This window comes from Chlamydotis macqueenii, chromosome 15 (genome assembly GCF_036417535.1).
Source record: "Chlamydotis macqueenii isolate bChlMac1 chromosome 15, bChlMac1.mat, whole genome shotgun sequence".
Classification (NCBI taxonomy): domain Eukaryota; kingdom Metazoa; phylum Chordata; class Aves; order Otidiformes; family Otididae; genus Chlamydotis; species Chlamydotis macqueenii.
The window spans coordinates 13,661,393-13,682,666 of NC_141570.1; the positions used below are offsets into that span (position 1 = coordinate 13,661,393).

The window sequence follows — 21,274 nt, forward strand, 5'->3', positions numbered from 1 at the left end:
GGCAGCAGGGGAGGATGGCGGAGACCGGGGTCTCGTGGGTGAGAACCCACCGTGAGGGGTCCATCACCCACCACAAGCTCCCGAGGGGCACCCACCCGGAGCCACGTGGGTTTGTGGCCGATCTCTGTCCCGCGTTTCGGCAGGAGGCAGCTGATGGGTTTTTATCGAGCTGGAGCGGGGTCCCGTCAGCCGGGTGCCGCTGTGGACCGGGAAGATCTCCCCATCTTCCAGGAGGTGTGGGGTGGAGGGGCTGTGAAGGATTAGGGTCTTCCCAGGGCTGGGCGTGCTCGTCTCTCCCCTTCCGTGGGAGAGCAGCCCTTTTTCTCCGGGTTTCTGCTCCTCTCTGCTCGGCCCATTAGCCAAGGCATTAAATTTTAACTTTTTTTTTTTTTTTTTTTTTGTGGCTCCTTGCAGCGCGTTCCCGGTGAGTGGGTGCCTGGGTGGGTGCCAGGGCCCTGGCGCCGGACCCGGGGGACGGCGGGAGCCCGGCTGTGACGGGGGTGCCCACCCGCGCCCCTGCAGCCATCCCGTTGCCCACCCCAACCATTCCCAGTGCCCTGCAGGAGCCGTCTCTGACCCTGGCCGCCCACCAGCTTTGCCCCGCGCCCCCGCCGATGCCCCCAGCCCTCAGAAAACGCCCGGTGGAGGTAGGAAACCGGTAAACAGTGAGCTCTGCTTGCGGGACAGCCCACGGCTGCCGCTCCGGATGGGACGCGTGGAAGAAGGCGATGGAAACAAATTTGGGATAAACCACCCCCAGGTCGGGTCTCCTCTCTCCTGGGGCAGCCGTGCAGCGAGGACGGGACCCTCAGGCAGCACGGCCGGGAGCTTTCCGGCCACGAGGAATTAAAATCCATCGATTTTGGCCATTAGAGGGGGCGTGGCTGGAGCAGATGCACTGCGAGCGGAGCCACGCACTGAATAATTCACGGCGAGCGATGACGAAGCCGTGGCCGGGCTGGGGAAGCCTCTCCGTGTCCTCCGGCCGCCGCCGCCCAAGGACGTGGCCTTTGCCTCTGCCCCAGGGCGTCGGATGCGGACTGGGGTGAGGGACCGACGCTTGGTCTCAGGGACCTGGGGGACACGTGGGCACCCGGGCTGAGCCAAATCCCCTCCCTGGTTGTGCCATGTGCCCTGCGCCAAGGGCCGGCCGGGGCAGAGCCCGGGGAAGGGGAAGGACAGGGCCGCAGGGGACAGAGCGTGGGTCTCTCGGTGACACTTGGTGTGCTGGGCGGGTGGGCTGAGTTTGCCAGGTCTCAGCCGCGGCGCCGGCGAGCCCCGAGGCGGCAACTCGGAGCCGGGAGAGGGCGGCGGGAGCCTGGGCAGGGCCGGCGGTGGCAGCTGAGGAGTTAACTTCCCAGCCTCACCGCATGAATCTGGAGCTATTAATACTCGCACGCTGGTTTAGCTGTCAGAGCGAGCGGCTGCTCCGCCGGTGAGACGAACCCCGCGGAGCCGCCGCTCGCCGACGACGCAACTTTCCTCCGCCAGCGCACGGGGCTCCCGGCCCGGCAACCTGAGTGCTGGAGACCCCGCCAGACCTCGCCAGATCCTGCCAAATTCTGCCGGACCGCGCTGCCAGCCCCTGCGCAGGGCACGCTTTCCCCGGCAGTGCCGCGGGCACCGTCCTCCGCGCCCGCCGCCGGCCGGTGCCACATGGGCGCTGGGTGCTGGAGAGCGGCAGCTGCTTCCCCTGGGCTCTGAAGCACCACAGGGTTTGGCCAGGGCCTCATCCTGCCCTGCCAGACCCCCCGGCTCGGGCGATGCTGCCCCACGTCCCTGCCCACGCCCCCTGAGGAGCGGTGCCACCTCCAGCCGGGCTGCACCATGGGGTGACGCTGGGCATCGCCGGGCCCGGAGCGAGGGCGACGCGGGACACGGCACAGCCCGGTGCTGCCTTCGCGCGTGGTGAGCGGCCGGCCCCGGCGCAGGGCTCGGACGTGTGAGCAGCTCCCCGACGCCATGGCCCTGGGCGGGCGAGCGTGAGGCCGTGGCCGGCGGCAGCCCCGGCGAGGGCGAGGAAGATGCCAACACCCCTCCGGCGCTGCCTGGCCTGCGATCCCCCTCGCCCGGCTGCGGTGGCCGCTGGAGCCGAGCGATGGATTCCTTCTGCTTCGTCTGCTTCCAGAAAGAGGAGCTGCAGCCCCTGCACCTGCACAGGTCAGTGCCGCGGCGCCCGGCTGGGCGGCACGCTGCCGGTGGGGACACGCCACGAGCCCGTGAGTGGCAGGGGAGCGTGGCGCCGAGCCGGGCTGGGCGACGACGCCTGGCATGGGCGCTGCCTGCCTCGGCTGGGCCAAAGCTTCGCTCGGAGCGGGTGCATCCTCTCCCGGCTGGTGGAGACCGTGGCCCAGCGCTGTGCCATGCCGTGCCAAGCCGTGCCATGCCATGCCACAGCGAGGCGAGGTTGTGCGCACAGCACGTGTGCGTGTCTGGCATGTGCAGCTCTCCAGGGTGCAAGGTGGGCGACCCGTGCCGTGCCGTGCCATGCTGTGCCGCGCCAAGCGGTGCTGGTGCGCTCGTGGGAGCGGGGCTTTTGGCAGCGGCGTGCAAACCCACGCCATCCGGGAGCCATCCCGCTCCCTCCTGCTCACGCCGTCCCCAGCTGGGCTCCGCTCCCAGGGCCTCGCTGGGGCTGGCTGGGGGTTTCGGGTGGCTGGGGGACCCTCGGGCCTCACGGCAGCGGCACCGGCGCTCGCCTCCCCCCCCTTGCCGAAAGCGAGCTCTTCTCCCATCCGCGCGGCTGAGCGGCAGCCAAGGCGAGCGCGCCGGTGCCGGAATTAGCCAGGCAGCCGGCAGGGATGCGAGGTGTGAACGCCGGCACATGTCGTGCCCAACTGCTCCTCCGTGGCTCCGAGCCGCTGCCGGCTCCCGTCCTGCGCCACCATCCCCGGAGCAAAGCTCCTGCTGGGAGCCCCCGTGAGCCCCGGCTGCCCCGCGGTGGGGTCCGGGGGGACGGCGGTGCTGGGCTGGTGGCCGGGCAGGGCTGTCGGCCACGCGTGCCAGTCCGGGCAGTCTGTCCTTCCTCCCAGCGTGCAGGAAGCTGTAGGAATTGTTTTGGCGCAAACCATGGTTTCTGCAGACTCGGTTCCTGTGAGTTGCTGCCCACGAGCTCGGCGCTGGCCGGGCGTCCCGGGATGGGACAGGGGCCTTGGGTGTGCGTGCTGCTGGCCGGAGAGGGGCGCAGAGCACCCCTGGGGCTCCCATGTCCCAGCCCGATCTGGGATTGGAGCCGACCGGCTGCACCCAGTGTGTGCTGGGCCACAGCTGACACGAGTTTGGCGTTCTCAGCCAGGGAGGGGAGCGTGGTGGCCCGCGGTCCTGCATCGTGGCCGCGGGACCACCTCTCCCTGTGGGGGGGGACGGGGTCTGCCCTGCTTCACGGGGCGGGGGGCGCGCGCTGGTGGGATCTCCCCGTCCCCAGTTGCCACCAGTCCGTCCCCACCAGCCTTGCCCCGGGCTTGCGCCCAGCCGGCGGGGACAGGGCGGCCACCGCCAGCACGGCAGCCACCGGAGTGGGCTCCCCACGCGTGAGGGTGTGTGTGTGGGGGGGGTGACAGCAGAGGGACCCACCAGCTGCTCCCTGCTCCGCCATCGACCCACGGCGCGGCCCCGGGCCTGTCACCCCGCGCCGGCGGGAGCGCGTGGGCGCACACGCGTGGGTGCCTGTCCCCGCAGCCTCGCTAGATGGTGCCAGCGGAACGGGCTGCGAGCGCCCGCGGCCGCAAGCGTGCGGTGCCGGACGGGGTCGGGCTGGCGGTGGGGGGAGTGGGGGGGGGGGCGGCTGGGGGGCGGGGGCAGACCCCCAGGGCTCTCCCCGTGCTCCCAGTTCAGCCCCGACGCTGCTTTGGCCCCGGTTGGCGACGGGATGGGAAACGCTGCCAGCGGGAGCTGCGGGCGCAGCGGTGCCGCATCTACGGCTTCATACCCAGATGGGGAGTGGGACGGGGCTGTGACCCCGCTACACCCCCAAATCCCACCTCCCCCGTGAAGAAACCCCTTCTGCTTCTTTTCGGAAGAAACCCATTCCAAAGAAAACCGTTCTGTTGCCTTTCAGTAGCTGAACAGTCATCATTACGCTCCAGAGTCAACACCCTGCCCAAGCTCCCTGGCCGGGGCCTGGGGGGCTGCGGGAGGGGAGGCGGCGCCCCATGGCCGCTGGCAGCACCTCCGCGCGTCCCCAGCACCCAGCCGAGCTGCGGATCGTGCCCCACGGCACCGCGGGGCTGCGTCTCCTCCCTGACCTTGAGAGCAGCCGCTGGGAATGTCATCCCGGCCCCCCAAACGTGGGTCGCGGAGGTGAGCCAGGCGAGGACCCCCGGGCGCATGGGATGGACGGTGGGCAGCGAAGGTCGCGCCAGTGCCCGTGCCGAGCGGCGAGGAGGCCCAACCGCAGGGGCAGGGTGGGAGGTTTGGGGCCTCAGTGGGTGCTACGGAGTGGGAGGAAACCATCCAAAAGCAACTGGGAGACATCACCGGCATCTCCCCGGGCCAGCGCGTCCCCACCGCCGGCGCTGTGGCTCCCGGCGTGCTCCGCTCCCGCGTCGCCCTCCTTCCTTCCCTCCCCGCCTGCTCCTTCCCAGCATCCCCGCCAGCGGCTCCAGGCAGGTTCGCGCTCATGCCACCGGAGCGTGAGAGGCTGCGGGCCGCCCTGCGCGCCACGCGTGCGGTGTTGTTGAGGGGGGACACCAAGTGACGGCGAAGGGACGAGCGACCTTCTTGCTGAATTTGTGCTTGGGCTTGCGAGAGAAATTTGGGGCTTTTTGGGTCATTTCCCCGCTGCCGTTTCTGACTGGTGCCATCGGCGTTATGATTGTTCAATCCGCGTGTGACAAATCCGCTGGCAAAATGAGCTGCCGAGCCCCACGGAGCCCACGGAGCCCCACGGAGCCCCACAGAGCCCTGCCACAGCCTGGCTGCCCCCTCACCGCCATCTCAGACGCTGCGTTCCTGGGGTCCGGCACAGCCCCGTCCTCCGACACCAGGGCAACGACACCGGGTGCTGGGTGGCGAGCGGAGCATGTGACGCCGTCCCCGCGGCCCCTGGCCGGTCCCCATGCGGGCTCTCCGGTCCCCAGCGCCTGACGCCTGACCTAGAAACATCCCCGAGCTATAAATAGGGCGAGGCGAAGGAGAGCGCGGAGGCGCAGCTCGGAACGCCGGCGAGCGGCAGCCGGCGTGGCAAGGGCAGGCGGGGGACACGGGGGACACAGGGGGGCACGAGGGGACACGGGGAGACGGGTGCTGTGTGCAGGCGCCATGGGAAGGGACGAGGCTGGACACGCTCCGTCCCCAGCGAGCGAGGGAACAGCTGTGGTGGCTTTTGCCAGCCCGTGTCCTGCTTCTGCGGCAGCGCAGGGAGTGCCCTGAATCCCACACCGCGCCCCCTTCCCGGCACCTTCGCCCCGTCCGCTGCTTCCCTGCCCTTTCCCAGTCCCACGGCAGATGCTCCGAGCACCCAGCTGGGCTCACAGGGTCCTGGTGACGCAGGGGACGGCATCTCTCCCCTTGTGCCACCGTCCCGGTGGGGACCATCCATCCTTGGAGCATCCAGCCGCGGGTGCGGGGAGCTGTGGACGGGACCGGTGAGCGGAGCGGTGATGGAGGGGACCGGCAAGCAGTTGTGCGCCGTGGTGCAGCCGAGGCCGGCCGTCACAGCCGGGGCGGCGATGTCGCGGCGGCGCCTGGCGCCGAATTAGGGAGAAGCGTCAGAACGTGATTCAGCCCCTCGCCTTAAAATCATTCACAAAAACCACCGGTCGCTCGGCGGAAGCAGATTAACGGCGCCGGTGAGTCAGTGGCGACGGCTCCCCTGCCCTCCCCGCGTGCTGGAGCGGGCGCAGGCGGTGGGAACAGCCCGCCGCCACCCCACGGCTGCGGGTCGCCTCGACGCGGCGTCGTGGGCGCGAAGGGACGCGGCGCATGGCTGAGGGCCGTGGAAGCCCCACGGCAAACCGCTGCCCGTCCTACAACGTCCCGCGGGCCAGAGGTGCCCACCAGCTCCCGGTGCCCGGCTCCGGCGTCGCCGGCCGAACGCGTGGCCAAACTTCAACCAGGCCAAAGCGAAGCCCGCGCCGCGCGTGCGCCTCGGCTGGGCCCGCACGGTGCCGCCGTGCGAGTGGGCTTGGGGGGGGAACCCTGTGCCCCACGCGTGTTCGGGGGACGAGGCCCGCACTGCGGTGGGCATCGCCCGCGCCCCAAGGGACATGGGGGGGACGGGGAACCGGCGGGACTCGGCCCGCAGATGCTCCGTGCGTGGGCTGCAGGAGCGCTCGGTGCTGCGTTTGCGGGGCGAGGGGCCCGATCCCCGCGCGGGTGACCGGGCCGGTCCCCCTTCCCCCCGCCCCCCCCCCCCCCCCCCCAACCCCGGGACGGCTCAGCCACCGCCCCCCGCGACCAAACCCCACCCGCGACCCCACGCCTGGCGTGGACACACCGGCCGAGGGGCGGAGCCCCCCTCCCCCCGCTCCTCCCCTCCCCTCCCCTCCCCGGGGGCTGCGGGGCGGAGCGCGGGGGGCGCTGGGCCGGGCTCCGCTCCTCCGGTAGCGGCGGGGCCGCGGGATGAGCCCGGCGGGGCCCCGCGCGGGGGGCGGGCGGCGGCTGCGGCTCCTCTCCCGCCGAGGACGGGGCGCGGCGGCTCGCCCCACCGGTAAGGGGGCGGCGGGGCGGGGAGGGGAGGGGGCGCCGGCCGGTACCGGTCCCCGCGCCTTTGTGGCGGGGCCGCCCTTTGTCTGCCCGCACGGCGCGCGGCGGGGGGGGGCCCCGCCACCCAAACCCGTGTGAATGCGGGGTGCGGGGGGTTGGGGGGGGTCGCACTTGAACGGAGTTCGGGCCGGATCGGGGCCGAGGGGGCGATTGGGGGGTGCGGTTCCCGAGGGGGGAAAGGGGTCACGGTGAATTTGGGGTTTTAATTTTTTTTTTATGGGGGGGCAGTGGGTGGGTTTGGAAGGATGCGCTGAGATGGAGAGCGGCTGGAGGCAGGGGAAAGGGAGCAGGGAGGGGAGGGGCGGCTGGGGGGCAGCTCAGGCCATCTCCCCCCTCATCTCCCCCCCAGTTTGCCTCCATTCCCCTCATCTTCCCTTGATTCCCCTCATCTTCCCTTGATTCCCCTTGTCTCCATTTCAATTCCCCTTGTCTCCCCTCCATTCCCCTCAATTCCCCTCCTCTCCCCTCCATTCCCCTCCTCTCCCCTCCCTCTCCCCTCAATTCCCCTCGTCTCCCCTCAATTCCCCTCCATTCCCCTCCTCTCCCTCTCCGTTCTCCTCGATTCCCCCCATCTCCCCACCATTCCCCCCGCTTTCCCCTCGCCGTCAGCGCGGCGCGGGAGCCGGCCTCCACCCCACCGCCAGCCTCTGGCCCGTTGCGGTTGGGGAAGGGCGAGCGTGACCCACTTTCCCTCAGGTCCGGCCTGGCTGGCGCGGTGGCCGCCGGCCGGTGACGCCAACTGGGAGCCCTCGCCGCAGCTGCGGGATGGGGCAAGCAACGCGGGGGGCCGGGGGCGGTTCGGTCTCGACGCCCGTCTGCGTTGGATTGGGGCGTCGCCTGCCGGGAGGCGACACCTCGGAACCGGGTGGCCCGCTGGGCTCTCGGCGTGACTGCGGCACGGTGTTTCCGTACCTCAGCCCGGAATGCTGCGGGGGGGCGCGGCGATGGGGCCGGGGCGAGGTGGGAGCACCCCGCTCCGTGGGAGCCGGCGGCCGCCGGAGCGATGCCCGGGCTGCGGGGTTACGGCAGCCCCACCGTGCGTCAAGGCCGCGGAGCCCCTTGGAGCGGGGACGGGGCTGGTTTTGGCAGCAGGGCGACGCGTCCCGCCGTCCCCCGAGAGCGAGCGGGGCCGAGGGGCCGGTTGGCGCCGCCCACGGGGTCCGGGCGGGCAACGGGCAGGTGCCGCTCGGGGCGTTTGTCTTTGCAGATCCCAAACGTGCGACGCTGCCGGCGCTGGTGGAAGAGTTTTGGGAGGGAGATGATGACAGGCTGATGAAACCAATCAAACGATGAAGTAATCATAAATCCCGGTGCCGGCGGCGAGGGCGGGAGGAGCTGGAGGCTGGAGTAGCTGAGGTCCTAACGAAGCCGTCCCGCTCATCAGGAAAAATCCCAGGAGGCCGAAGCGCTGAAGGGCGGCCAAGGTCCTGCCGTTGGGGGCCGATGGACGGAGACGGCGCGGTGCGGAGGAGAGCAGGGAAGATCCCGCTGGCAGCTCCGGGAGGGCAGCGCCGAGGGCACGGGGCACGGCGGCGGCAGGGCAGAGCGGCGGCTCCCCGGGGAGCAGCTGCCACCCGTCCCTCGGAAGCTGTCAGCGGAGAGAGCCCCGGCACCGCTTTACCTGCTCTTCCCAAATTTTTCCTGGGAGGCTGGCTGTGAAACCTGAATCCTGGCACCGAAGGCGGAAGAAGCTTCTCGCGGGCTGATGGCGGGGATGGGCGATGGTTCCTCGCTACGGGGACGAGTGTGACGGGGCCTGACCCTGCCCCGCAGCCGAGATTCCTGCCGGGAGAGCGGCTCCCACCGACTGGAAGCCTGCGAGTTTCTGGGCGTTCGTTGGCTTTGCCGAAGCCCATCCTGGTGCCTGGCAGTCCGCTCTGGTCCAGGCAAGGAGCTGGTCCGAGAAACTGGATAACCGGGAATTCCGTGCCATTGCGCAGAGAAGCATCCCGAACTGGGAGCACTGGGAAGTCGCCGTCGCTGCAGGCGCTTTGGCGGAGGTACGGTGCTGGTTCAGGCTCGTGGTGTGAGGGGCACTGGAGCGTTTCCCGGCGCCTTCCCACCGCCACGGAGCCGCTGAGGGCGAGAGGATGCGGAGACATGACCCGTCCATCGCCTGGGGGTGGGACGGCTGCTCCGCCGAGGCCGCGGGATGCTGGCAGAGGGGCTGTTCCCAAAACGCTGCCCGCCGGCAGCCGCTGTCCCGTTTCCCCGTGCGGCCAGCTGCCTCCTGGACACGCTTGCCTTGTCTGGAGTGGCTTCGGTCAGCCCTGAGGCAGCACATGGGCGAAGGGATCCTCTGCCCGCCCACGTTTCACGGCTCTGGCCCCTTTCCCGGCCGGAGGATGCCCGGATACGCTGGGTACGCGTGCTCTGAGCCCCCGCAAGGCACCCGCTCCCCTTCCGTGCCCGCGGAGACGTCGGCCTCGTTAGGCGAAGGTGCCTTTGCCAGCTCTCCCCGGGCGCCAGCGTGCCGCTGCCCCCGGGAAGCACGGCTAATAATGCCTCGCGCCGGCACGGGGGAGATGGGAGGATGTCCCCGCAACGGGGTCAAGCAGGAGCGGGGGCGGTGGCGGAGGCTGGAAATGCAGCGGGGCGCTGGGAGGCAGCGGCTCGGCGCGGGGCACGGCCGAGGCGTCGCCTGCGGGCAGCACGGGCGCGGCGTGGCAGGTGGGGCACCGGGAGCCGGGCTCCGGCAAGGCTGAGCACTCGTTTGGGAGTGACTTGGCCGGCTTCAGCGGGTGGTTTGGAGGAAACGGGGGCCATTTGGGAGCTGGTCGGGGTGCGGAGGGAGAGAGCTCCCCCAGCCGCGCGCGGGGGGCGGTGGCTGTTACCCGCTAATAGCTAACGCCAATTACACCGTCACTAACGAGCGTGCCGCTGTGGGAGCGAGCATCGCGTGGCAGAAGGGTTGGGGATGGGGGGGAAATCAAAGCCCTGCAAACGCACGTGGTGCGGCCGGGGCAGCACCTGCCTGGCCCCGCTGCCGAGTGTTTCCCGTTTCTTCCCTCCGAAGAGAAAACTGGTTCTTGCAGAGACCCTGCCTGGCTGTTCCCTTCGTCTTCCCAATTCCTGGCCCCTTGCTGGGCTTCCAGCCTGGCCACAGACCCCTGCGTTGGGCTCGGCCCGAAACCTGTTGACTCCGCTCAAGAACTGGGTTGTTTTCCTGACCCGTCCCCCTCTGATGTGGCCGGAGGGGTTTTTTTTCCCCCTTCCCCTCTTCATTTCCAAGCAGCCGCAGCTCCGGGAGCCTCCTCCGCCGGGTTCCCGGGGCAGCTCTCCTGGGCAGCCTCTGCTCCTCTCAACGAGCTTTTAATGAGTTTGCAATTATTTATTGGCAGAGCTGACGCGCCCGGGGCTGGGTGTGCTGCGCAGCGGAACGCGGAGCAGGGGAAAGCGTCCCCACTTTGCGGGGAGCGCCGTCGGGGCAGGAACGGGTTGGCTCCAGTGGGATGTTCGGCTCCGGATTCGGGATGCTGAGCTCCGGATTCGGGACGCCGTGCGCCCAGGAGCTGCTCGGCGGCGTTGGGGACGGAGCGGGGTTGCCGCCGGGAGACGAGTGGCTGCCTATAAATACCTGCCAGGGAGCGAGGAAGAGGTGGGTGGATTTATCCTCCTCGCTCAATGAGATAAACGGTGCTGGAGCTTAAACACAGCACAATTTTAGTCTGAATCGTAGGAGAAACGGTTCGGGGCGCGGAGATGATGGCGCAGCCCGCCCGCAGCGAGCAGCGGGGTCCCCGGTGCCGCTCGGCAGCGTCGTCGCTGCCCTGTTGCCTGGGGGGTCTCGTGCCACGGCGAGGACTCGGCTGCGACGTGCGTCGCTCCTCCTCTCTTTGCAAAGCTCCTTCTCCAGGAACGCCTGAAACGCCCGAGCCAGGGGACCGTGCGCTGGGAGGTTTTGGCTTCCTTCGGGCGCAGCGCCGTCCGTGGTGCTCCGGTGCTGTGCCGCGCGGGCGGGAGAGGAGCTGGCGTGCTGGGAAAAGGCCCCGTTTCTGCTGCGGTTTGACCTGGCGGCTGCATGGGTGGTTGCGGCAGCGTGACTGGCGTGGGCACAGGAGGTGGCCGAGGACGCAGGACCTCGTCCCCGGCCGGGCCAGTGGCCTCTCCTGCTGCGCTGGCAGCGTCCCCGCGTGTCCCGCTGTCCTCCCGTCACCGTGAGCGTGCGGCACCAGCTGGAAACGAGCCCTCGCTCCCTCTCCCCGCTGCTGCCCCACTTTACCGCTTCCATCAGAACCAATGCGCTTTCAAAAGCGTTTCAATTTTTAATGAAAACTTCTGCCATCTCGCTTTTTTTGGCCTCACCGCGTGGGTATTCCGGCTGTTTGGCTTTCCCTGGGATCGGCGTTGGCTCCGCGTTCCTGTTAGCCTTGACAGAGCGGGGCGCGTTGCGCCCAGCCGGCGGGAACTGAGGCACCGTGGCGGGACCCCGGCAGCGCCCGTGGCCCTGGCAGCGCGGCCCCCGCCGCGAACGCAGTGGCCGCAGCCCTGCGGAAGCCGGGCAGGGGACCTGGCGTGGCAGCGGGGACCTGGCGTGGCAGCGGGGACAGCGGGTCCTGACGGCCGTTCTCGGCTGCGGGTCGGAAAGGAGCTGCCTGGAGAAGCCGAAGGGTTGAACCAAGGGAAAAACCAAAGGGCGCTTGGCTTGGAGAGCTCTCTCAAGCAGCTGTCAGCCCTTCACCTCCTTTCCCGTCCCACCGGCAGGTTTTTTCCTCAAACCTCAACTTTGCCAACTCCAATAATTGCATTTCAACAGCGGTTAATTAAGAGACGTTGCCGAGCGTGATTGTAAATTCAAGCGTAGACAGAATTCTTCTCGCGGGATGCTGGGAGCTGTTTTTAGCCGTGCATCCCGCGAGCTGCCGCGCTGATCCACCTCCACCTCCAGCGCCCAGACGCTGAAACAGCGCTGCTCCTCCCGGAGCCCAAGAAAACGCTACGGAGATGAGCTGCTTTGGAGATCTTATGAGTCAAGCCGTTACATTTTTGGAACATCATGATGTTGAAGTTCCTTTTCTATTTTTTGCCCAACTTCCTAGAGGAAAAAAAAAAAAAAAAAAAAAAAATTAAGAAGCTGAGCTCTGCTTTGGGATGAGAGGCAGCACCATGGCGAAAGGAAAGGAGGGAGAGGTTGGAGAGGGCTGGGAGGATCCTCCTGTGTGGGGCAGGATCTTGACCCCGAGGTGCTTGCGGGGCATCCAGCACCATTTGGGGTGGCCCCTGAGTGGCCATGGGCATCGCCCGGGCTCCCCCCCGCGGCAGGGCAGCTCTTGGCCTCCTGCTGTCGCAGCCGCGGGCTCGCCGCCCGCGAAACACCCATACGGGTGTTTCGCGGGCGGCGAGCCCGCGGCTGCGACTGCCAAGCGTCGGGGGGGAACGGGACGGGACAGGGGGGCGCGGTGGCTTTGCCGCACCCGGCGCAAACGGTGCCGCACCTCTGCCTTGCAGCGCAGCCATGAGCGCGGGTTCGATTGAGCAGGAGCCGTCGCGCAAGCTGGCCTGCTGCGGGGTGCCCCTCATCACCGAGGACATGCAGTCCCTGGCCATCCGCACCCTCTCGGGCACCGACATCAGCAAGCACTACGACCTCATCCGCGAGCTCGGCAAGGGCACCTACGGCAAGGTGGACCTGGTGTCCCACAAAAGCACAGGTGAGGGGAGCTCAGGGGGGCGCGGGGGACCTGGCCGCGGTGGGAGAAGGGTGCTGGGCGTCTCTCAACCGTGCTCCAGGCTCACCCCCATCCCCTGCCCACCGTAGGCACCAAGATGGCCCTGAAGTTCGTCAACAAGAGCAAGACGAAGCTGAAGAACTTCCTGCGGGAGTTCAGCATCACCAACACGCTCTCCTCCAGCCCCTTCATCATCAAGGTCTTTGACGTGGTCTTCGAGACTGAGGACTGCTACGTCTTCGCTCAGGAGTACGCCCCCGGCGGGGACCTCTTCGACATCATCCCGCCGCAGGTGCGAGCCCGCCCCTCCCGTGGGAGCCTTTTTGGGGCTGTGGGGGTGTGGGGGCTCCAGGGCACTGAGCAAAGCTGCCGCTGTGGCCGTGTGGGAGGGGGCCGTGTGGGAGGGGGCTCCATCTGCAGGGACCAGGCATCCCTGTATGGATTGGCCTTGACCCTACAAGCAAATCTTGGACACATCGCCCATCCTCTGGGTGACCTGAGATCCACCATCCATCCCCTGGGTGGCCTGGGACACCTCACCTGTCCTCTGGGTGGGATGAGATCAATCATCCATCCCTAGGATGGTATGAGACCCCTCACCCATCCCTTGGGTGGCCTCAAACCCCTCACCCATCCCCTGGATGTCTTGAGACCCGTCAGCCATCCCTTGCGTGGCTTGGGACTCGTCAGCCATCCCTTGTGTGGCCTGGGACCCCTCACCCATTCCCTGGAGGTCCTGAGACCCATCGTCCATCCCCTGGGTCACCTCAAACCCCTCACCCATCCCTTGGGTGGCCTGGGACCCATCAGCCATCCCTACTGTGGCCGCGAACCCTTCACCCATCCCTTCGGTGGCCGCGAACCCGTCACCCATTTCCTGGAGGTCCTGAGACCCATCACTCATCCCTAGAGTGGGCTGGGACTCCTCGCCCATCCCCTGGGTGGTCTGAGACCCATCAGTCATCCCTTGGGTGGCCTGGGACCCCTCGCCCATCCCCTGGGTGGCCCGGGACCCCCCACCCGTCTCCCTGCTGCAGAGAACACCCCAGATAAAAGCAGCCACGACCGCATTGGATGTGCGGTGACGTACAGATCCGGCAGTCCTGGAGACGGGAGGGGTCAGGACGCGGTTCAGTGGCAGGTGGCTGACGCCGTGTCCCCGCGCCCGCAGGTGGGGCTCCCCGAGGAGCTGGTGAAGCGCTGCGTGCAGCAGCTGGGCCTGGCCCTCGACTACATGCACAGCAAGAGCCTGGTGCACCGGGACATCAAACCGGAGAACGTCCTGCTCTTCGACCGCGAGTGCCGCCGCGTCAAACTGGCCGACTTCGGCATGACCCGCAAGGTGGGCTGCCGGGTCAAGCGCATCAGCGGCACCATCCCCTACACGGCGCCCGAGGTCTGCCAAGCCGGCCGGGCCGAGGGCTTCGCCGTGGACACCAGCATCGACGTCTGGGCTTTCGGGGTGCTCATCTTCTGCGTCCTCACCGGGAACTTCCCCTGGGAGGCGGCGGCGGCTTCTGACGCTTTCTTCGAGGAGTTTGTGCGGTGGCAGAAGGGGCGGCTGGCGGGGCTGCCCTCGCAGTGGCGACGCTTCACGGACAGCGCCCTGCGCATGTTCCAGCGCCTGCTGGCCCTCGACCCCGAGAAGCGCTGTCCCGTCAAGGAGGTCTTCTACTTCATCAAGTGCGACCTGATGGCCGAGGTGCGGCGGCGACCCTCCTACCGCTCCCGCAAGCACGCCGGGGACAAGCTCCCGGCCGGAGCCCACCGGCACGAGGCGGCCGGCTCCTGCACCCCCGCCCCGCTCAAGAGGACCGTCCTGACCGAAGGGAGCGGAGCCCGCGGCCCCGAGCCGAGCGCGGCCCCCCCGGGGACGGCCGGCAGGACAGACGGACGGCAGGACAAAGGCAAAGGGCAGATGGTCCTGGCCACAGCAATAGAGATCTGCGTCTGAGGGCGCTGCGGCAGCACGCGCGCCTGCCCGTCCTGTCCCATCCCCCAGCCCTGGGGACGGGGACCGGGGCGGGGGGTCGATCGCGGCGTTGGCGCAAGCCGGGACCAGGCTCCGGGTCTCCCAAAGCAAAAAAAAGAAACAAAAACAAAGAGGAAAAGGACAAAACTGGTCGCGCTCCGTAGCGCCAAGGGCACCGCTCGCTGCCGGGGAGGACGGCGGTGCCCTGGCCCCCGCCACGGCCGCACTGCCCCCTCCAAGGCTCCCACCGTGGTGGCACTAAGAGGGGGTCTCCCAAAATGGGGAGGAAGAGTCAGGGGGGGCCTGCGTGGGTGGGGGCAGCCAGCACCCACCGGCTCTCCCCCACCCCTGGCCGGGGCGAGGGAAGGCCGATGACCCCGCAGCGTGGAGGAGGCCTTCAGGGAGGTTTGGGTGGGTGGCGATTTGCCCCCTGCCATTGGTCCCTGCCCCACTGGCAGGGCCCGGGAGGGGACGGGGAGGTGAGCGCTGGGCTGGCGATGGGGAGCCGGGGGGGTCACTGGCCGACCCGGACCCTGGGCAGCCCCGGCTGCCTCCCTGCCGCAGGAGGTGCTGGCAGCCATCGATGTAGCAAGTGTCCCTGTCTGCGTGTCACCGCGCGGCCCAGCCGCGGCCGCTGGCAGCCCCTGTCCCCCCTGCCCTGCCTGGGTGGGCGGCCGCACGCTGGCCCCGGACCCGCGGCCGGAGGGACTGGTCCCCTCCCAGCTGGGAGCCACGCTCTGGGGGCCAGGCTGGCTCCGCCGCGGTCCCCTTGTCCCCTCTGCAGGCGTTTCGTACCCAGGGACTGGAAAAGGTGGCGGTGGGGCATCTCCAGGCTGGGGGGCAGGAGAGGGGGCTTCCCGCGGCCTCCCGAAGGCCCGCGTGGCTCCCCACGCTGTCCCCGTCACCCCTCCTTGCTGTCACCCCTTCCCCAAACCCGTTCCCCTCCCCTGGGGCCGGCTGCAGCCAGGCAGGGCGGTGGTGGCCCCTTAGGGACAAGGCCATGGGATGCGGGTGGGGGGGTCACAACCCCCCTCCTGCTTTCAGGCACCCAGGGCGGCGGGGGGCTCATCCCAATGTCGGGCCGGGGAGGCTGAGGGGCACCCCAAGGCGGCAGCAGCCGTGCCCTGGCGCCATTTGGGCTTCCCTCCCATGGGGTGGGTGCCGCGGGGACCCCCCCGGCCCCCCGGTTCCCGCACAAAGGGCTATCACGCTATTCAGCAGCAGCAGCAGTTTACACAGCAGGCGGGCGCCCGGCCGGACCCCCCGCCACCGCCGCTGCCCCCCATCCCTGCGGCACCCACCCCACCCCACTCCACCCCACGCCCGCCCGCGGCACCGGGGCCCAGGGCCGGTTTTAGAAGTAGCATTGCCCCACCGTAGAGACGCTAGGCGCGGTTTTTTCTCCTTTTTGCCTTAGGTCCCCCAATGTCCTCGACCTTTCGTGCAATAATGTAGAGAAGGGATCCTGGCCGCCCCCCCGGGAGCGCTCGGCTGTACCTCGCCGGGGCTCTGTCCCGCGGCGGGGTGCGCGGGCGCCGTTTCTGTTCCCGTCGAGGTCGCTGTGTCGGTAGGTTGTCGGGTTTTTAATTTCCAGTTCCCTCGGCTGTCGGGTTTCGGACCTTCTTCCCGTAGGAGAGGCTGTAGTGTCACAGACGTTACCTCAGTTTGTCACTGTTGAAAAGGATTAAAAAAAAAAAAAAAAAAAAAGAAAAACATAAAAAATGATAAAATACATAGTTATAAAATAACAAAAAAAATTCTCAATGGTGGTGAAGACTTTTTTTTTTAAGGAAAACAAACGTGATGCTGCTTGTGCAGGGCTCAGCGTCCCCCCGCTCCTGCCCTGCCCCCCCTGCCCGGCTGCCATGGCACCCCAGGGTGGGAGGGAAGGGGAGCAGCACCCATGGGTGGGGGGGGACCCAGCTGCCCTCAGTGCACCCCCCTCCAAACAGGCAACGCTGCCTGATGCCGATGTATGCCAGCCACGTCCGCAGGCTAATTTCAATTTCCTGGTAATTATGCAGATGAATGTGGATTTAATTAAGGGCAGATTTCATTAAAGTCTTCTTGGGGAAATGAGAACAAGGTGGGGGAGAGCGAGGAGGAGGAAGCAGGGAAGAGAGAGATGAAGGCAGTGCCCGCCCTGGAAGACAAATGGCGGGATGGGATGGGATGGGATGGGATGGGATGGGATGGGATGTGGATACGATGGGATCACATCAACAGCATCCTGTCGGAGCAGGGGTCCTGCCGGCTCCCTGCCGTTGCAGGGGGGCTCAGTGTCCCCATCCCATCGGTGTGGGGCAGGAGCGGGACACGGCTGGCGGGAGCAGCGCCGAGGCTGGACCCCGGGAAGATGCGGCCGGTTCTCCCACCGCAGGCAGCGCGCCCCGTTCACCGCCGACTCCAGCAGCGAAGCCTTTCATCTCCTTTCCCTTCCCATCAGGGAAAGCGTTTTTTCAACACGTGATTTATTTTTTTTTTTCCCTCTTCCCCAGCTAAAAATACAGATCTGGCCACGCCAAAAGGTCTAAGAAATCAATGTCATTGTCACCAGGCGCGGGCTGGAAGGACCCTCCCCTCCCCGGGCGCAGACGAAAAAGGAAACGCTGCCATTTGACGTCTTTGAAAGGAACCGCTCGGGCTGCTGGCAGCTGCACGGTCTGTAATTCAACGTGAAATGGCTAATTTTATCCCGGCAAGGTCAGGGACGCTGAGAGCCCGTCAGCGCCAGGACGAGGGAGGCTGCTTGTCCCCAGGTGAAACCTTTCGGACCCCAGAAAACCCGCGGCAAAAGCGGTGGCTGGGCAAAGCCGTCGCCCGCCTCTAGTTTTCGTCCAGCCCTCGGAGTGAATTTTGCCCGTTTTTGCTGGGAGTGAGGCACCACGGCCCCAGCGAAAATACGGGAGGTCAAGAGTAAAAATATCCATGAGTGCTCCACTCGTTTGGAGTGCGAACGACTGATGCCAACCCGGCACTGCCAAAAAACCCCCAACCCAAACCAAGCCCTACACAAGGAAATATTTTGCCGCTAAGATGCCGCTTTCCCGACGATTCCGGAGGGGCTGCGGGATGAGGCCCACGGCAGGCGTTCCCGCGCATCCCAAGTTCCCCAGCCGCTGCGCGGTGACACCGGGGGAACGCGAGCCCGGCACAGCGAGAGCGTTCCTTCAACGCGCTCCTTAGGGCTGATCGGCTTTCAAGAGTTTCCAAAAATAGCGACGGCACCGAGCTGAGTTGGGCGCTGGAAGGAAACGTGACTCACGTGCTAACCCAGCGCCCCAGCGACATCGGAAGAGCTCAAGGCCGCCGCGCGAAGCGGCCGCGGCTCGGGGCCGCTGCCAAGAAGGGGGTCTGCGGGAGGGCGCGCCCGGCCGTCCCCATGCCGGGTCCAGCAGCTCCAGAGCCGCCCGCGGAGCGGGACGCGCAGCGGGCTCGTCCCCTGCCTGGCCTTTCCGCGGGGCCCCTCCACTCTCTGCGTTTCCAGCTGTCGGGAGATGACAGACAGGTGTCAATCAAAGGCTGGCGGCTGCTGAGGGCCCCCACGGGGACAAGTGGCTGGAGCCAGGCAGCAAAAGCTGTCCTGAGGTGGGGGGAGAAGGGAGAGGTGACCTTGTGTGACAGACGCAGCCAGCTCTGGCCAAAAGGAGAGGAGAGCTGGCTGCACCCTCATCCTCCACTCCCGTCTCCCGGGCAGATCCCTGCCCTGTGGAAACAGCCCTGCCAGCATCCCACAGGGAACGGCTCTGGATCAAATTCTGCCGGATGCCGGCCGCCTTTGCCCAGCCTCAGCCAGCCGGGAGGATTTTGGCCCGGGACGGAGGAAGGCAGGAGGCTGCTGGCCTCTCCCGACGGGCTGCATGCTCCCTGCGACGGGTCTGGATGCTTTATTTCACCCAAGGTGCTTCTTCCCATGGAAAACCCAGCGTTTGTCACCACCAGGGTCTTTTAGCAAAAAAAAATGGGTTGTCAGCTTTGGGAGGAGGGGGCTCGACCACAATTTTGGGGTGCAGCGAGGAGCCAGGGCCCAGGAGGGAAACGGGGAGCACACCCAGCCCTGCACACCCGAACGGTTGGGTTACCGGCTCTGGCTGAGCAGGCCTCCCCCGTTGCCATGACAACTGCAGCATCCCAGCTTGGCAAGGACGGGAGATCTCCGCCGTCCCCACCGCCGCCTCACCCGGCCGCAGCTCGGGATGCTGGCACCCGGGCCGCCAGCCCACGGTGCCGGGGCAGCACCCCGAGCCCAGGGCTGAGCCCACGGTGCCATTCCCACCGGCTCTGAGCTGCTGGTCCGCGTCCCTCCCAGAGCCACGGGGCTGGCGGCGGTGGGAGCTGCAGGGGCTTTTGCTTTTCTCACAAGGATCTGCCCACTCAAAACCCCTCCGTGGAGGCGGACAGGGTGGGCACAGGGGTCCCGGATTGCAGCCCCCACTCTCCTGGGGCAGCAGAGCCGCTGGGGTCTCTGGGACCGGCGTTACCCCACGCTAATTAGAGCATCATCTCTCAGCCCAGCGAGATGCCGAGCTAAAACTGCGCTGACGTCAGTGGCACCGGGCTGGGGAGGAACTGAACTCCTCGCCTCGGAGGCTGCTACACCTCCTGGAAGGTCTCGTTTGAAAAGCATTAATATGAGATTAATTGGGGCTTTAATAAACAGCAAACCAACCGCTAATGGAGCCCAACTCGTAAGCCATCTGTAACAGCCCAGGGGCTCACAGGCACCCAGAACACGTCTGGAACGGGGTTCAAATGGATGTTAACCACCTCGGAGCCCTGAGGACACCACGCCGGAAAGAAACTTCAGGATAAAAGGTTGCAGGTGAGACAGGGAGCCTGCCTCATCCATCGGCTGCTTCGGAGCGGGTGTGATTTCCAGGCATTGCCCCCGCTCCCCACACTGCACGAAGGCAGGCAGAGGAATTTGGGTCACCCTGTGCTCCCATCAGCTTCATCCCCTCTGCTTCGCACCTCCCCATCTTCTCTGCTCCCAGCACTGGATAATCCCCGTGATTTAGATCCCCTCCCTCCGCCTCCTCTTCTCCAGCCTGAAGGAGGCCCAGCTCCTGCAGCCCGTGACCCATCCGTGGTCGCGCCCGGGACTGCCCCATCCCCAACCCGCTCTGCGAGGAGCTCTGGCTTGGCTTCAAATCCAAGTGGACTTCGTTATTTGGAGGCTGTCAGATACGTTGGTTAGGCTGGGCAGAGAAGTTCAGCAGCAGATAGCAGAACACAGCAGCAGTTCAGCAGTCAGGAGCTTCTTGGTGGTCTTTGATTTTGCTTTGTAGCAAGGCCGTTCGGTACGTTCAGCGTGTTTGGGTCTCTCCCTTTGGGATTGCAAGCTTAGGTTGGCATCAGCTCTGGCTGGTCAAAGCAGACCAGGATTCTCTGCCTGCTCGCAGGGTCAGGACCAGATCTGCAGGTCCAAGCAAGGACCCTCTCCTTCCCTCTCTCAAGTCAGTTGAAGAACTCTCCCACCTTTCAGCCCCCAGGACACCGCAGCACCAAGATCTCCACTATGAGATCAGCACCAGCAGTGTAACAGGGTCTGTTGTGGCACACGGAGTAGCAAACACGGAACACTACCACAGCAGAGGAAGGTCTTGGGTGAACTGGTCACACAAGTCCACGGGAGCCGCCTGAGGATCCTGATCAGCTGTGGAAACTTGGTGATCTTGCTGGAGACAAGAGGCTATCATCTCCCGAAGGTCATGGAGATCTCAGGAGGGTCCTGATGGCTGGAAAACGGCAAGCGTCACACAGGCCTTCAGTTAGGAGAGCTCTAGGGGGTCAGCGTAAGAGGGAGCCCCAGACCCATCCATTCATCTGGCAAAACAGCCAGGCACGGCCCCGGGACAGGGACAGGAGCCCCAGGCCCAGCAGAGCCTGCAGGAGCTGTGGCCCAGTGGTTTTGCGTGCTGGGAATTGGGATGGATGGATGGATGGATGGAGACCGACCCACCCTACAGCCCCTCTGCCCAGTACCAGCAGCCCCCAGCTTGGCCCTACACCACGTGAAACCACCCAGACGCACCCTCTGCCCTGCTTTAACAGGGGAAAGCCAGCCACAATTTGGGACGGGGAGTGGTGTCGCCGTTGGGTCGTGGCCGCACCGGGGCCAGGTGAGCCCGCAGAAGGCGCTGCCAGCGCCGGTCTCACGCATGACCCAGTTAGAGCGGTTCAAAGAGCGCCGCGCGCAACAGGCTGGTGTTCCAGCCCGCGCCGTCCGCTGTTCCAACCAGTTTAATTACCCGCGTCTGAGTCATCCCCGGCCCCGCTTTATCAAAGCTCGCAGCCTTGCAGACAAACCGCCCTTTGTACTCCTCCAGCCCCTGTCAACGGGGAATTGCCAAGTGCCAATTAATCAGCGGCTCCTGCTGCGACAGGCCTGGGAGATGGTGCCCTGGGAAGATGGAGATCAAGGAACGGAGAGGGGCCGCTGCCCAGCCGATGGAACAGAGCTGGGACGAGAGCCCGGGCCCTGATCCCACCCCAGGAAGACGATGGGGAGGCACGCACATTCCCCGGACGGGGACCAGCTGCCACCCCTGCCATACTCACATCCTGGCCGCTGGCCTCGCCAATGCCCAAAGCGTTTCATCTTTCTGGCATGACCAAGTCCACGGTAAGGTGGTCCAGCAAGCCCTCTAGATGCAGACACGTGGAAATCCAGCAGCCGCAGCTCTTGGCCCAGAGAGAGGTGCTGACAGCTATGCCGGCTAGAGCAAGGCAAATATTTGTGAGCACAGGAAGCGTGTGGTCCAAGATCATCCAGCCCGGTGAGGATGGCTGATCCGGGGACAGCTCCAGCAGGTCCAGCAGCTCCTCCTGCTTCCCGAGCCAGCCGTGGGCCTCCGGAGAGGGAAACCAGCACCCCGTTTCTAGGCCATGCCTATGCAGCTCACGGGGAGCCCAGTAAATCCTGTTC

The 21,274-nt window shown here is 66.7% G+C and overlaps 1 protein-coding gene across 1 annotated transcript; it reads left to right on the forward strand.

The window, feature by feature from the left end:
* The first annotated feature begins 1,364 nt into the window (after positions 1-1,364).
* On the forward strand, positions 1,365-16,110 carry SBK1 (SH3 domain binding kinase 1). Its single transcript, XM_086760064.1, has 4 exons — positions 1,365-2,160; positions 12,154-12,356; positions 12,464-12,666; positions 13,546-16,110. The coding sequence occupies exons 1-4, from the start codon at positions 2,099-2,101 to the stop codon at positions 14,326-14,328; spliced, it is 1,251 nt and encodes a 416-aa protein (XP_086616190.1). The 5' UTR covers positions 1,365-2,098; the 3' UTR covers positions 14,329-16,110.
* Positions 16,111-21,274: the final 5,164 nt, after the last annotated feature.

What these genes read in the sequence shown, in the direction of transcription:
- SBK1 (XM_086760064.1), top strand. Translation starts at nt 2,099, where the DNA reads ATGGATTCCTTCTGCTTCGTCTGCTTCCAGAAAGAGGAGCTGCAGCCC. An exon ending in CAGCCCCTGCACCTGCACAG is followed by an intron (nt 2,161 to 12,153) that starts GTCAGTGCCGCG and finishes TCTGCCTTGCAG; the next exon opens with CGCAGCCATGAGCGCGGGTT. An exon ending in GGTGTCCCACAAAAGCACAG is followed by an intron (nt 12,357 to 12,463) that starts GTGAGGGGAGCT and finishes TGCCCACCGTAG; the next exon opens with GCACCAAGATGGCCCTGAAG.